General features: G+C 40.3%; 2 protein-coding genes across 2 annotated transcripts in view; both read left to right on the top strand.

Moving 5' to 3' along the window:
• Positions 1-291: 291 nt before the first annotated feature.
• Positions 292-12,012, top strand: cope (COPI coat complex subunit epsilon). Its single transcript, XM_028444686.1, has 10 exons — positions 292-455; positions 600-662; positions 756-856; positions 3,822-3,974; positions 6,256-6,309; positions 6,528-6,609; positions 7,601-7,756; positions 10,345-10,413; positions 11,255-11,329; positions 11,695-12,012. The coding sequence occupies exons 1-10, from the start codon at positions 354-356 to the stop codon at positions 11,746-11,748; spliced, it is 909 nt and encodes a 302-aa protein (XP_028300487.1). The 5' UTR covers positions 292-353; the 3' UTR covers positions 11,749-12,012.
• Positions 12,013-14,466: 2,454 nt separating this feature from the next.
• Positions 14,467-17,135, top strand: part of cers1 (ceramide synthase 1) — a 35,344-nt gene continuing 32,675 nt past the window's right edge. Inside the window, exon 1 of the mRNA XM_028444152.1 lies at positions 14,467-15,486. Within this exon, the coding sequence (XP_028299953.1) occupies positions 15,247-15,486 (240 nt within the window). The 5' untranslated portion in view covers positions 14,467-15,246. The remainder of the gene's footprint in view (positions 15,487-17,135) is intronic.

The raw sequence follows: 17,135 nt of genomic DNA, 5'->3' as shown, positions 1-17,135 counted from the left end.
GTTTTTCAGGAAATGTTATTCTACAGATCAGAGATTTATATATAACATAATAATATAATAATTTATATATAATATATAATATAATTTATTTATTTATTTTTTTAACGTATATTATGTCTATGGTTCCTATTGCGGTTCTTCTTAAATAGTGACATTTCAGCTCAAGCTCGATACTCCGGTACAGTGGGTGGCGGTATGCACCTCTTTAAGTTATGTTTGTAACCCGCCATTAAACTAAAAGAAGAAGAAGAAGAAAAACTGCCGTTCTTCTTTTGTTAACTACATTTCCCACAATCCTCTGTCAGACGTAGCACGCTGACGTGTTTTTGCGACGTGTCAGGAAGCTTGGAAACATGGCGGCACAGCAGAGCGATGTCGATGAGCTGTTTGATGTGAAAAATGCCTATTATATTGGCAGTTATCAACAATGTATTAATGAGGCTCAGAAGGTGAAGGTAGGTAACTGGTCCTGCTGCTGTTTTTTTGTCCCTTTATGGATCAATGCAGTCGATTTGTTACCTCGGTGCTAACACCAAGGCTAATGTTTGTTATTCTGAATGAGGATGTCAAGCCTGTTGTTTTTTGGGTTTTTTTTGTAGCCGTCTTCACCCGAAAAGGAAGTTGAGAGGGACATGTTTTTGTACAGAGCGTACATTGCTCAGGTAAAATTGACATACTAACTAAAATATAAAAAAGTTTGTTGATGCTCACTACTTTTTCACTCACAAAAAATCCAAATGATCTTCTTCATTCAGAGGAAGTACGCTGTGGTTCTGGATGACATCAAGTCCAACTCTGCTCCTGAGCTTCAGGCAGTCAAGATGTTTGCAGATTATTTGGCCAACGAAAGCAAAAGGTGAGGACCTTCTTCACTTTTGGGTCAAAAAAGGTTGACGATCAATGGGAACAAGTGACAAGTCATTGTACTATACTATGGAGTTAAACCATTATTTGTTATTCTTTTGTGATTATTTGTGATGTGTCTATTAATGTCATGTTTTGCTTTTTAATATCTTTATAATGTGGTTTTGCACACCTATTGATGTTTTCATAATGAAAGTGTCTATTTGTACGGTTGCTGTATAGACAACTTTGGGTGCTATTTGTACGGTTACCGAAGGCAACTTAGGGTTAGGTTATTCATACGCAGCGACCCTCATTGGCCAGTTTAGGTGACGTGATAGGTGCACCACGTGACTTAAAGTTCCATCAGTTTTATTTTAGCTACCCTGCTAACCATTTTATTTTTTAACCCTAACCCAGGAAATACCCTAAAATGTTTATTATTTTGGTACATATTTTTTTAAAGGTGGAATTTGCTGTGTAAAATATGTTAAAATGAAAAAATATATATGACAAAAGTGGGATTCAAACCCACATTAGTGGAAGGAAGGATCCTTGAGTGTGGCACCTAATGGCACGTTCACACCAAACGCATCCAAAGCGTCAACAGCATCAGGTTTACATATACAATATATGGTGGATGCGCTTCTGGGGAGCGTCGGAGGTCCCGCTGCGTGTCCCGCTGCATGTCCCACACCTCCTGTGTGCTGCGTTTTGAAGCTTTTTGCGTGGCAGGTGCTTTTGAAGTGTGTCCGGCGCCTCCAACGTGGCAGATCCTGGAGTTGGGATTGTTGAACTTTTGGGGCATATCGCGGCGCGTCGACCAATCAGCAGCATTCCCCAATCGTGACGTATTCAGAATAATGAGAGAAAAAAAAACACTAACAGGAGATAGATGGACAGGCACTCTTCTGCTGGAATAGAGTGCCTGTAGTTGGTGTCCTGATAGGAGATGCGAGTGCCGATGTGGGTCAGCAGGTTGTCAAACTGGGAACGGTAGAGACAATGGGTGAATTATATACGTAACTGATCGCCACAATATCATCCATTGTATGAACACCACAGGCAACAGAGAAGCCCCTCCCCTCGACGCGCTCCCTTCCCAACTTGTTTGGATGCTAGTCCCAAGCATCTTTGACGCTGGTGACAAGCGTACTGATTCAATGAGCACAAGTGTCCAACTACGTGCATGAGGCATGATTTTGAAGCCCGAAACGCATTTGGTGTGAACGTACCATAATGCTGCGTTCACACCGAATGCGTCTTCTGCGGCACCTGACGCATCTGCAGCACGAAAAGTTCCACAGGTTTTTCAGGATCAATAAATGCCCCCATTCGCTTCATATGCACGTTTGAAGTGAAGCACCGCCCACCAGCGACACATCCAACTCGGTGAGTTTCACTGCCTGCTGAAGGGAGGAGCCGCGCTCCTTTTTCTCCTCTCATAAACATAAACCACCAGTGAAAAAAGCCGGTGTGATTAGCGGCTAATGATATCCTAGCTCAGTGCCGACTTTCAAAGATGAAAACTACAGAGAAGTTTTACCTGCTACTACCACCTCCTCGCTGATTCTCCTCCACGCCAAATCCTTCCTAATCCGGTCCTGGTTATAAATGCTGTGTCATACAGCTCCAGGTGGTCACACACAGCTTCTACTCCATGGTTGAATGGGTGAATAGACCGGTGTCCATGTTAACGGCCTAATGTCATTGTCAACAATGACTCTGATTGGCTTTCGTCATGCGAAACAGTCGCAGGAGTTCAATATTTTCAACTCTTGCTAACGTGCGAATATGACGAAAAATCGGGAGCGCGCTCGCAAGGTCACAAGGCCACAGCGCCGCACAGGAAAGATTTCGCATCTGGAACGCATTTATCCATTGACTTTGTATGTAATCTGGACCAACAACATTTCGTGACGCATCTGGTGTGAACGCAGCATTAGACCACTCGGCCATCCTGGCACGGTGGAAAAACAGACACATTACGCTTATGTAGAAAAGGTCTGGAAAACGCGGAAAAGGTACCCATAGTCCCGGAGGCTATTCATATGTTTCCGTATCAGTAGACACTTCGTAGGTTATAACCCAAGTTCACAACAATTGTTAGGGTTATGTTTAGTCTTAGTCACGTACCTAAACTTGCCAAATAGGGGCTGCGTATGGATAGAATGTCGATATATTGATACGGCAACTGTACGGATAGCCACTACCTTTAATATTGGAATGGTTTTGTTGTGTTTTATTTTTTTTGTCATTGCACTTAGAAGTTGTTACTTCAGGTTCCTCTAACTATTGTCACTATGTATGCACAAAAGGTTTGTACGGTACTGAAGGTGTTTGTTCAAAGGTATACATAGTTCAACTACTGCATTCTGAAAGATTTCCTTTAATCACAGCTACAAAATTGCTCTAAAATAGTTCCATTCTGCTATTCTAAAATACTGTAGCCCTAACCTTAACTTTAGCCCAAAACTACCTATAATAATAATATCAATAATAATTATACATTTTATTTAAAAGTACTTTTCAGGAGACTCAAAGATGCTTTTCAGGTTAAAACAGAAGCAAATACAGTGATTAAAACATCCAGCTATATTTATTTCATCATATGAACGTCATATGAAACATTTCTATAAATATGAAGTTTAATTTAAGTGGCTGTGATGAAAGGAAGTGTTACCCTGCATTCATCCATCCAGATCTGTCCAAGTTGTTTAAGAACGACCTGTTTAGTTTGTGGGTTTAAGGCCTTCAGGTAGTTACCCCCAAAACCACACGGTGCCGGTGATTAACAATACATTTTATAGTTTTGATTACAGCATCCACTGTACGGTACATAGTCTGTGTTTTACAGAATGCGCTTGACTTATTTTAAAGCAGAAGCTGCTTTTTGAGTTGAACTGAAGATGGTGTAAGTCTGTCGGTGTGTGTTTCGCTGCATATTTTTAACAATTTCTCCATTATTTTTTGTTCAGGGATTCAATTGTTATTGACCTGGAGAAGAAAATGGCACAGAGCGTGGATGCTGCCAACACCACATTCCTCCTTATGGCTGCCTCCATCTATTTCCATGAGATGAACACAGATGCAGCACTCAGGACTCTGCACCAAGGAGAGAGTTTGGAGTGGTAAGAGAAGATTCACCTTTAGCTCACAAACTTAAAATGTTTACCAATGGAACTCATAGATAGTAATGCATTATCATAGTGAAATCATAATTTAGGTTCTAATTCATAATATTGATAGTGATGTCTCACTATGGGATGCAACCTTTGTCTGCATTCCTCAGAAGCATTTATTTAAATCTGCCAATCCTGATTGGCCGTGAAGCGCGTTGTCTGCTAGGGGGAGACCCACCTCCTGTAAAAGGAGAATGCGGACAGGTGCGCACCATTCAAACACCACTTCTCCTCTCAGTTATCTCGCATTTTTTTTGCCAGCTAAACTGTTCACAGGCGGATTCTCTTTATTCCATTCGCCAGACGCTGGCAGAACTAGCGCCTGCTCTGGACCACAACTGGTCGAGAAGTGGGTAGAATACAGCTCTTACCTTTCTTTGCTTGGTAGGTGCTGTCCTTCACTGCCGAAAGGGGGTGAACCTCCGAGCCTCGGCTCTGGCTGGCGGCTCCTTCCAACGCTGTTGCTCCGGCACACGTTGGTCCGCAGCAACTTTTTCACTCCTGTGTTAGCCCCGCTGCACGCTCCTTGCAGCAAAGCCTGTGCGTTTACCTCGGCCGACCTCGCCGTCATCTTGGTCCCGCTGCCCTCAGTGCCTATGGGCCCGTGCGCACGTCGGTCCTCCCTCTGGGCTCTCATGAAAGTGTGTAGCCCGGCTCCAGCTCCAGATCCTACAGTATCCGAGCTTCGGACTACAGCGAAAGCTGCCGTCTCGAGAAAATCAGAGGTGAAGGCACACGCGCATTCTGCTGGATCACCTGCCAAATCTGGGATTTGTGGTGAATGCGGAAAAGAGCATGTTGTCCCCGACACAGGAAATAAGTTTCTTGGGTCTGTCCCTGCGCTCAGTGCCATTCACCGCGCATCTTTCGCTGGAGCTGTGAAGACGTTCGGGGCGTGTCTCGGGTTGTTTTGAATGGGCACATCTGTTCAGTTCAGACTGTCTTCATTTACACGGGCTGATGGCTGCGGCCATCCTCGTAATCCGCCTTGGTCCCTTTCACATGAGGGATTTCCAACTGTGGGTGACCTCCCATGGGCTTGATCCTGTGTGTTTCCACAGTTTTCCACCCGTGTCCAGACTGTCTGGCGCTGTGGGATTGGCCCCTGAGTGGCTCAATCTGTCAGCCGTGGGATTATCATAGTGTGATTTCCACCATACAGAGTGCTCGTGTCCCCTCCACTAGGTCTCCTTATGACTCTGGGTGGAGGCTGTTTGAGGGGTGGCACCCCCAGAGGTACCACGTCCCTTTTCATTGCCAGGTGGGAGTGATTTTGTCATTTCTGCAGGACCTGATTGACAAAAACAAAGCTTTTCCCACTGTGAAAGTGTATTTGGCGGCAATTGCCACCTGTCACGTTGGCTTTGGGGATAAGTCGGTCAGTCAGCACCCGCTGATCTGCCGGTTTTTGAAGGGAGCACGTAGACTCCTCCCTGTGTCCAGACCACTGGTGCCACCGTGGGATCTGGTGGTGGTTTTGGAGGGACTTAAACGTCCTCCTTTCGAACCACTGGAGGAGGCGGACCTGAAGTTTGCCTCTCTTCTGTTACTGGCTCTGGCTTCGGCCAAGAGGGTCAGTGACATCCATGCGCTCTCGGTTCATCCGTTGAGCGCTCAGCTTTTCCCAGGTGATGTGAAGATCATCCTGAGACCCAACTCAGCCTTTGTGCCAAAGGTTGTGGGCTTGTGTTCTCCCATTGATCTTTTGGCCTTTTCTGCCTCACAGGGTGAGCAGCGGCCGAATGTGTTATGTCCAGTTTGTGTCTCACCAGACTACCTTTCTTGCTCGAACAAGGAGAAGAGGTGCTTCTTTTGAATGGTGCGCGTCTGTCCGCATCCTCCTTTTATAGGAGGTGGGTCTCTCCCTAGTGGACGGACGTGCTTCACCGGCCATTCAAGATTGGCAGATTGAAATAAATGCTTCTGAGGAATGCAGACAGAGGTTGCATCCCATAATGAGACATCTCACTCATATTACTCATAGAACCGAGGCTATATACATAACCTAAAGTTTTTTTGTTACCCTTTTTTATTTGTTCATGTAAGATTTGGATTAAAATATTGTGTGCCTCTGAATAATGTAATACATAGATTTATGTTTGTATGATAGTGACAATGTTAATCTAATGATTACAAATCATTTAGTTTATATTTGTATAAAGATCTATGGTACAGAAGTGCTCATTTGATTATTTACCAAAGTAACTTTAATCATGTGTTCTTTTATCAGTATGGCCATGACCATCCAGGTGCTTTTGGGTCTGGATCGTGTCGACCTTGCAAGGTAAAATGTAGCAGTTTCTTTCAAATATGTTTCATATTTGAAACTTTATGTATTTATGAGAGTACTTGCAAATGTACTAAGCACACTTGTTAAAATATATTTGCCTTTTGAAATTTATTTACTTCAACATGACATGAGAATGAAATACTTTTTTTAAAAAAAAGTGTCATATACAATGTACCGTCTTCATTTAACCATGTTTGTATTTACTTTGGAAGGAAAGAGTTGAAGAAGATGCAGGAGCAAGATGAGGATGCCACTCTAACTCAGCTTGCTACAGCCTGGGTCAATATAGCTGTGGTGAGGATAAAAGCAGTCCACTAGTTTCTATCAGACTCAATATACAGTAATGAACCTTGTTTATGAAGGAATTGTCCTCCCTATTAAAAATATAAGGAAGAGGTGGCAAGCATGTGGCCTGTAGGCAAACACTGGCACTCCAGAGGCCTCAATTCTGTCTTCTAGGTGAAATTAAAAAGTGTAAAAGTTACATAGAGATGTTTTTTTTAATGTCACCATCTACTAAAGATAACTGATACTCTTATTTCACCCATTAGAATAACTGTTTTCATACAAGTTTTGGGATACAACACTTGTTGATGGAGATTTATTCCCTTTAAAAGAGATTTTTCTCCTCACTCCAGCTGATGCATGTTGTTCATGTGGAGTTGTCAGGTTTATTCTTAAGAATTGTATGTATTGATAAGGGCTATGAGATTGCTATTGTTGTAATTGGCGCTGTAGAAATAAAATTGAATTGATGTGGACTGCATTAATAAATGTGTAATCATGAAATTAATTGAATTCAGCAAAATTAAATGAAAATGTTTGAACGTAATTCACATGCCGATTATTATATTGGTTTACTTATTGTTGTCAACTGTCCAAGTTGGTAATTTTACCGCTTTATGTATTTAATATTAATGGTGGAGCAGACACAGCTGTCAGTGATTACTGTGATTGCTGGTAGTCATGATGCATAATGCATTGTCGTTAAACATACAGAGACTATCTCTCTGTCCTGTCTCTTTTTCTCAGTTTCTGTCTGTTTGAGACACTTTTAGGCTCCTTAAAAGTCCTCCTCACTCACTACACCTAACAGTTTTACAACTTAGGAGCTATTTGAGGGCCTAAGATGCTTTATGAAATTCTAAGAAAAATGTTAAAATTTGTAGAATTCTAAGATTTTTCTCGAAGTGACATCACTAAGCTACTTTTAGTCTTAAGATGCTCCATGAATATGGGCACCTTTTTTTGTTGACTTTGACTAACTCTGTGCTTGTGGTCCCAGGGTGGAGAAAAGTTGCAGGATGCTTACTACATTTTCCAAGAGATGTCTGACAAGTACTCATCTACGCTACTGCTGCTCAACGGACAGGCGGCATGCTACATGGCACGCAACAAGTGGGAGGAGGCTGAGGGAGTGTTGCAGGAGGCTCTAGATAAGGTCAGAGGGACAAAATACTTTAGAGATTGGTACATTTTTGCTTTTAGTGGCTTATTTGATGCCTTTCCAGTGCTGGAGTAAATCACTGCAGCTTTTATTTTGCAGTGTAACTCAGTTTAGTGTTTAGTCATTTGATTCTGTATCAATCTTTACTTATGAGGGTCTAAAAGTTCTAAAGCCAACACCAACTTAAAGAGCAACCTGTTATAGGTACACCCATAAAAGGTTAGCCCACATGTGTCAAACTCAAGGCTGGGGGGCCTAGTGCGGCCCTTTAGAGCAGTGGTTCTCAAACTCAAAGTACCCCCTTTCTCCACCTTTTGAATGCAAGTACCCCTCTTTGTCCGACCCCCACATTTTACTCTAAACTCTGTGAAAAAACAACTATAGAGCATAATGATGGAATGAATGAGTGATAACACACAATTTAAAGAATTTCATTTTGTAAATAAGTGGAATGAAACAGTATTTAGTGCCTCCTCAATAGATTTATTTCTATAGTTTATCATTTCTGGTCATTTCCCACCTGATGTGGAACCAAGACTGACCCTTATATTTTCAGTTCAGTTTCTATAATCATTTTGTGTGTTCTTGCATCATTTTTTTATTAATTAAATTATTCTCTCTCGGTGTGTGTTTTTGGTGTCGTTCTGTTGTTTCTTATGTCATTATATATGTTTTTTCTGTTATTTTTGTGTATTTTGTAGTAATCATGTGTATGTTTCTCTCATTTAGTGTGTCTTTGTTGTCATTTTTGTGTTGTTGGTATTGAAATTATTCTCTGTGTATTTTTGGTGTTTTTTTTGTATTCTGTTGTTTGATCTTTTTATTATTCATTCTTATTAATCATCTTATTTTGTGTTTTTCTTGTTGTTTTGAGTTGCTGGTAATATCATTTTTAACTAAAGATTAACATTATAAACACCTATTTTTAATGCTTTCGTTTGTTAATTTCCTCTCTCGCTCTCTCTCTCTCTCTCTCTCTCTTTCTCTCTCCCTCCCAGTTGTAGATATCTCAGCTCCTCAAAATACATAAATTCAATTAATATCCACAATATTAATTTTATTGAAATTATTCCACTTTTTTCTGCAAATTGAATATAAAATGGTCACAAACTCAAGGAAATTTAAAGATTGGATATTACACTATCTGTAACCTTCATTACTTTACATATATTTATATGGCAGAATAATGTTGACATTCCCACCTAAAATTTGCAACACCCCTGGGTTAGCCTGTTTATCGCTAGGATAGATGATTAGTCACACACTGATCAACTTAGAGGCTCCAAATTAACTTGACTTTATTTTTGACAACTGGACAAACCGGTGTAGTGTAAAATAATCCTACGCATGAAAGTTTCCTACAGGTACATGCGTACTACTAGTGTAGTAAATATTTACACGTATACGCACAATACTTTGCTACCTTAGATTTTCCTACTATGATTAACCCTAACCCTAAAAATTAAAGGAAAGATTCTTACCTTTTTTCAACATGTCGGACGCGCATGCGCAGTTCGCCAGGTGTGCATGCCCATTGTCGACCGGAGGAAACTTTCACGGTCGGGTTTTTTTACACTACACCGGCAATATCTGATCCTTGAATTGAGTGTATAATGCACAGAAAGCCTTTCTGTCAGTTTGTTCGAATGAAACAGAAAAAACAAAAATGTAAACAAATACCTTTGTTTACATCTTTGTAACAGCAGATGGCAGCACAAACCACATTATTTTTTCTGTCTGCCTGAATTTAAGATTTGCCTGCAGGCTGAGATGTCATCAATGAGTTTGATGCACACCAATAATCCTTCAGCAAATGTATCCTGTGAAATCATATTTTCCTTATTTTCTTATTTATACTCCTATTTATGTTTTGTAGTTGTCCTCACTTTCATCTTCTCAGCTCTGAATGATTTATTGATACTTTCAAAGGTGGAGCTCGGGTTCAAGATACCACCTGCAGTATCTCGTCCTACAATGTTTGCAGGTTAAAGTTAGAGAAAAAGCCAATGGTAATCTGCATTGCTGCTGTTATCATAAGAATGTGAGAGAAGCGTAATGTGACTTTGACCCGTTTAGTTTCTCTCAAGCTTCAACAGATGCCTAAAGTCATCATGTCAATAAATCAGTAAAGAGGGATGATAACATGGGGTCATTCAGAGTTCCAGAAACACTTGGAATATCTTTTTTTTTATAATCTGATTGACAGATTGTAACCATTTAAATCAACCAAGCCCAGCTTCTGCCAGCTACAACAGCTGATCATTATAATAGTAATAATAATACTAGTCATGTAATACGATCAGCTATAACAACACTGGAGCTAAAAAGGTCAAGGTCAAGTGCAAGTACTATAGTGCTACATTGAAGTTTGGCAATAAAAAAATAAAAGCAGTGAAATAATGAAACTAAGCAACAAAACAATAAAGTCATTCTTTGTAGAGACTTGACCTCGTTCTCTTTGATTTCTTAAACCTATTAAGGAAAACCTAATGTCTCCATATGTTTTTTGTTTTCCCAGTTGTTTCTGAGAAATCCTAACTTTTTGTTGACGATCCATCTTGTCTTTTTCTTACCGTTCTCAGGACAGCAGCCACCCTGAAACACTGATCAACCTGATAGTGTTGACCCAGCACCTGGGCAAAGCTCCAGAGGTGAGACTTTGGACCCCGAGCTGTTAGAGGCACCACTCCTTAATAGCTCTCACTTTCGCACATCCTACAGAATACATGTGCCTCTTGTCAAAACATTGCTAACACATTTTTATTAAGAATGTATTAATGCTTAAAAAAAATAAAAATAAAAAAAATTGGGATTTTGTTAAAAACTGGATTATAAAGCCCTCCCAGTAAAGTGTCTTATCACATAATCACACGTGTTGGTTTAGAGGTCCATGTGTGTGAGTTATACTATCTTAAACTCAGAGTCCAAGAGATAAACCCTCAATTATCTTCCTTAAATTTGATGGACATTCTAGAGCAACGTGATAGAACGCTGGCCATTAACTCAAAATTCTCAGCAAAGGCCTCCTCTGCCTGTGATAACTGCTGATTAACTCATTTCACTCAAGGTTAGCTGGAATTGCCTCAACAAAGTCATTGGAAGGACTAAATAAATCCATACCATTGTCTTTACTTCTTTATTAACTGCATTCCTGAAAGCTGTGTCAACTTATAGTCTTAGTAGTCGACCCAGTTCTTCTGTGATTAAATATTCATGTGTAAAGACTTTTGGCAAATTCAAAGCACTATGGAAATCCAAGTAATAATGAGCAAGTGATAGCAGTTTGAGATTTGAATAGTAACCAAAAAATTTGTAGAGTGATAGTGGAGTGAAAATGGATCAATGTTTAGGATTGACTCCTTTTTTTTGAATCAGAAAACTGCACCTTAGGGACGTAAGAGCATTTCCTGCCAATAAACTGGTCACAACCTGTACACAAGAAACTGTTTGACTGTCGTATATTAACTATGATCCGTTTACGTCTGTCCTCAGGTGACCAATCGGTACCTCTCCCAGCTGAAAGATGCTCACAGATCGCACCCGTTCCTTAAAGACTATTTTGCCAAGGTAACATTGTTATTGCTCAGAGTGCATGTGTTTCTTTGTGATGCACGCTGCTCAGGGATAATCAGGCTCATTGCAATTGCTGACAGGCTTCTTAACTGCAGTGATTTATTTACCTGGCTCAGTTGTTATGGTTTAGCAGCTGTCCTAAAAGTATTGCCTTTGGGAGCAATCAACTTTAAATCTTTACCCTAGTTACACATTGTTTACAATTACTCGAAAAAAACCCAGCAGATGTATATAAACACGGTAACATTGGGCTAGACTGTTGGCAAACAAACCCTTATGATCCACAGCTGTTCTTATGGCTGTTTATTTATTTTTCACCTGGAGTTTAACCGTTTCCTCTGCTCTTTGTTTTCCTGCAGGAGAATGAGTTCAACAGACTAGCGATGCAGTACGCTCCCACCGCTACAGCATGAAACATCTGCTTTGTCCTGAGGCAGCTTAGCAGTGGAATTCACCTTCATGAAGAAATTGCAGTTTCCTTTTTCCTCCTTTTAACTGTCTCTCGCTCACAAATGTTCTTTTTTTTTTTTTTGTATTTTCACCCAGAGGTTAGTTGTTAATTTAAACCCCACTTAAATATTTGATCTTCTGTTCATTAATTGACACATTCTTACATACAATCCTCATTTGTGGTGTACAAGCATTCCTTTGAAATAAACATTACCGTGTACTCCTGAGCAGTTTGTTGGAACTTTTTTTTGTTTGTTTTTTTATAAATAACATATTGGTTCAAAATGAATGTGTAGCTTAGTAGAAGCAGTCCTTTCTATACCAAGTAAAATAGAAGTCATTAAATGCATGCCAAAGTCCACCTTAGAATGCAATCAATAATTTATCTTTATTTATAATCCTCTATAGGGTTGCAGGTTCTGCACTTGTAAAGCTAATTCAAAAACGAAACTTGTTCTTTTTATTGTGAGAAGCAATACGGTGCATAAAATGTGTTTTTCATTTTAAAGTTTATTAGTTTGATACTATTTTCATTATTGCTTTTTATTTACTAACACTGCAAGTCTTGTATATTGCTAAATTTCAAGTGGAGCGGTTCTCATGTTTAACAACCTGTTTATTTCTGAGTTTACACAATACATGGTTTAAATATTTTTGTCAGTGTTTGATGCTTTTTTTATTAAAGAAAAAATTGTTGCTGCAATTTCATAGATTTGCATATAGAAAAAAGATTTTAGCCTATGTTTTGAAAGTTGTCTTTGGTTTGGGAAATACATGAAAAAAAGTGCTTATTTAGGCTGGTGACAAAGTAGAAAACTTAGACAATGCTGCTCTTTAAGTGATTTCTTCCTGGGATTATTAAAGTATTTCTGATTGAATAGAATTGAATATTCTTGTTTAATGAACACCAGCACTGTATAAGTCTAAAACTAAAATCGATCACATTTTTTGAAAGAAAATTTTAATTAAAAGGGTCGGGAATTGAATGTTAAGGAAAAATTTTCGTGTATATTCATCCTACTCTTTCCTTTTCTTTATAATTTGATTTCTTTTTGGTTGATTTTCTTTTTCCTTTTGAAATAAACATAACAAAGCATGTAAAAGAAAACTATATCAAAATATATATACATTTTCATCGACTGATAAAAATAATTTTGTCACATTGGATGAAATCCAATCAGAACTCGTGTGATCATGTTGTTTTACGCATTGATCACATCAAATGTGTCTATTTACAAACTTTAATACTATCCCATAACAGGTTGATCAATGGTAACTGAATCTTTTACAAAGTGGAAAAGCTATTATGCTTTATATTTTAGTCAACTAAAATCTAAATGTAATTTAGACCAGAGGTTCCCATCCTTTTTCGGATCGTAACCCCATTTTGATACCAACAATGTCCGGCAACCCCAGAGAGATTAATTTTTTTTATTTTTTTTTTAATTCGTTATTGATCATGTTTATTAACGTGTCTTACAAATACATAGTAGCCAGGGTTAGTGCACAAAGTGAAAAGTGTGCCACTTTAGAGATTTTTATACTGCATTTTATCTGAACTAGAAAGTTTACGGGATACAGTGATTTGATATTTATTGTGTGTGATGTCCATCCATCCATTTTCAGGCCCGTTTGTTCCTGTTTTGGGGGTCTGCCGGTGCCTATCTCCGGCTCACTCTGGGCTCTTACACCATGGAAAGGGCGCCAGTCCATCACAGGGCAACACACACGCAGACAGACAAACAACCACTCTCATTCATTCCTATGGGTAATGTAGACCTAACAGTCATGTTTTTGGATTGTCGGAGGAAACCCAAACAGCACAGGGAGAACATGCAAACTCCACACAGAAAGGTCCCAAGTGTCCATCCAGGGCTTGAGGGGACCTTACTGTGAGGCAGATGTAATAACCACTTGGGATGTCCCGATACAAGTTTTTCATTTCCGATATGATACCGATATTGCAGCCTTGCGTATTGGCTGATACCGATATTGATCCGATATCAGCATGAATCACAAATGTTTTTTTTTTTTTTTAGAATTAAAAATAAAAATAAATTATCTCTCTCTTTTCTTTAATGAAAAATAACGATTACCCTTTTTGTAGTGTGGAATGTTAAAAAAAGGCTTGATCAAGTGATGTTACTCAAACAAAGAACAATAATCAGCAACAAGTTATGAGAAAAACTGACCCATTTATTATCAACCAATTAGTATTCTACAATTGAAAAATAAAAATAAGAAAATCTGGAAATTTGAATCCGATATTAATTTTTAGGCTAATATCGGACAGATATCCGATATCGATAGCGGATCGGGACACCCCTAATAACCACTAAACCACTGTGTGCCCTTGAGTGTGATGTGTATTTGTAAAAGAATGTTGTTTTTTTATAAGTAAAAGAAACAGACATTTCAGGGGACCCAATTTTAATTCGAGGCGACCCCACATGGGCTCCCAACCCCAAGGTTGAAAAACCCTGAAATATAGACTATAACTGAAATAGTCCTGATGTCTAAATTTGGACAAAAATTAAGTTGCTTTTTAGTCAAAAGACTATGACTAAAACTAAGTGAAATTGTGACGTCAAAATGAACTGTCTCACTCTCTGCACTGTGTCTTTAAATAATTATTTGTCTTCCTCACTTCGTCCTTTAAACTAAGCGGTCTTTATGACGTCACGACCCTCTGCTGCTTTTCTCCGTTTTCACGTGAACGTCTCAGAGCCAGAACGCATCAGTGGATCCCGCAGAGCGCTCAGTCCTGTACACGCGGACCAACAGGAGCCAGGAACAGAACCTGGAACTGGGCTGACGGGCTTTCCTCCATCCTCTCACCGCTGACTGGGACCACCGGGGCGGGTGTGCGGTTCTTTGGTTCGGAGCGGTGAAGCGGCACAGAGCCGCCGTTATATAAGACGAATAACGGATTGGGATGAGCGCGTGTGTGGCGGGAGCGCAGTGAGCCGCCCGATGCTGTAAGGGCGGGATAAAGCCCGGACCTCGTTTGAACCCCTCACCCGGTGTATGCTAAGCCTTTCCCAGACTGGTATATTCACGGTAGCCTCCTTCTAGTGCGGCTCCTCCAGTCCTGTGTGATTTAACCACCGAGCTAGGCGGCTAACCGGGATGCGTAGGGCAATGATGAAGAGAGGACCGGTGCTTATGGCTCACACTGATAATAACCCTAACCTGCCCACTGATTGGTTGGCGTGAATTAACTGACCGTGTTCCTGCTAGCATTTAGAAACGTGTTCCGGACGTGCAGAACGGGCCCATGTCTTAATTTGGGAGACAAAGCATTAGGCTGAGGACGGGTAAGCTAGTTAGATAAGCTCGTTGAACCCTAGCTCACACACGGTCTGGACTCCACTGCCCCTCCCTGGACTCCGTTCGTCCCTCCATCAGGGGGGGTTTCTGCCGGTTTTCACATCTTTGGTCAAACCCCACGTTTCACCACAATGGAGAGCCACGCCGAGCCGGTGGAGGTGGAGCCCATGCCCGGGTACCTGGATCTCATCTGCCGGGCCTCTACGGTGATGCTGGGCGCATGGAGGAACTGTGCAGAATGCGGTCTGGAGCTCTCCAGACGGACTTTCCTGGATAATGCGTTCATTAACTGGACCGAGATCGCCCTGTTTTTGTTTTGCGCCTATTTGTGGACGCAGGTCAGACAGGGACTGACAGAAAGTCTGTTTAAGGTGGGTTTCACTCGCTCTCATCACTCTGACATCCTTTACATGTGTGTGTCTGACAGCAGCGTGCACCACTATGGCCTTTCACCCTTTAGAGAAGGAACTGGAGGCATGCTTCAGAGCAGATTGCACACACACACACACACACACACACACACACACACACACACACACACACACACACACACACACACACACACACACACACACACACACACACACACACACACAACAATGGGCAAAATATGTATAATGATATTTGGCCTATATTCTTCTGGCAAGCAGCTATTACAAAAAAATACAGCTTTATACTGAACAAAAGGTCATAGCCCCATTCATTCAGTGAGTATTTTTTTTTTGCCTACATCATCAGGTCTTGAATCACCAAATGTAGTCGATGTTAAAACCTACTTTATCATTGTTGGCCATTTAATAGAATAGAATGATTTTATTGTCATATACAAAGTACAACAAAATGAAAAGATCTGTATGCCTTCTGATTTCATCAAATAGGACACATCTTTAACAATACAACTCTCCTGGACTATTATCCAGTGAGTAAACAAGCATCCATTCAACTTCTTACAATTTAGATCTTAGTCTTTGTCTTCCAATCAAAAGTTTTGGTTCCAGACTGTACCATCCTTTTTTACTGTAAGAGTTCTTGGACAAGACAGTGAACGTGCAATACTAGCTTTGTGTGTTAGAGAGTTTTATGTACAGTAGACTAGACACCCAAAACAATCTTTGAAACAACCAAGGTGGTGATGAAGCCTCCATGATCCTTTGCATTAAGGCGTTACTTCTGCCGTCTCATATTACTGTACTTTGTGATGGATCTTGAAAAGGACTCTATATAAAGCTAGATAAGTCCCCTTTGTCATACTATACCAGCTTATACTGATCACAATCATTTGGCCCCCGATGATTCATTTGCAACAATACATATTTGGTTATAACATTTTACAATGACAGGACTAGGCAGAATGAGCCATCTTAAAAAAAAAAAAAAAAAAGAGTAGTTTACTCCTGAGAATCAGTTCGTGTGCATTCGATCATTTTTTTGGCACAACACCACCATGTTATCATAAGGGTAGTGAATGTAAGGCATGTTAATGAGTAACCGTGACCTGTGCCTGTTTCAAATGAAACAAAATGCAGTAAGCGTATGCGACTGTGGTGAGGTGAGCCTCATCCTGCTCTCAAAACTAACATGACACACAGTCTTACAGAAACACAGCTGCTCCCATAAGCTCAATCTGGCTCTCTTTGACTCATTCAAGATGGTGGAAGGTTCAATTCGGGTGAGGAAAGTGTACACACTGCCACACACACACACATATATATATATAACCCAGTCAGCTAATACACACGCTGCTGCTGTAGGGCTCAACACACACTGGCCGAGTAGGGCAGGAGGTCTGCATGAAGACATAAGACTTCTATTGAGAGAATTGTGTCATGTTTACACAGTCAGCACCCTTATCTTGTGTTGGACACAGTTTGGTCTGAACAAGTGTAACAATCAAAAGTAATTCAATCAGGCCGTTCTGGTCTGTAGTTTTCATAGTTTAGGAATGCTTTCCTTTGTCCTCCTCACACACTAACACCCAGTGGTGGATAGTAACAAAGTACAGTTATTGAAGTACTTTACT

The sequence above is a fragment of the Gouania willdenowi genome, chromosome 4 (genome assembly GCF_900634775.1).
Source record: "Gouania willdenowi chromosome 4, fGouWil2.1, whole genome shotgun sequence".
Taxonomy (NCBI): Eukaryota; Metazoa; Chordata; class Actinopteri; order Blenniiformes; family Gobiesocidae; genus Gouania; species Gouania willdenowi.
Note: the sequence above shows the minus strand (reverse complement) of the source record. Positions and strands in the feature narration are given on the sequence as shown.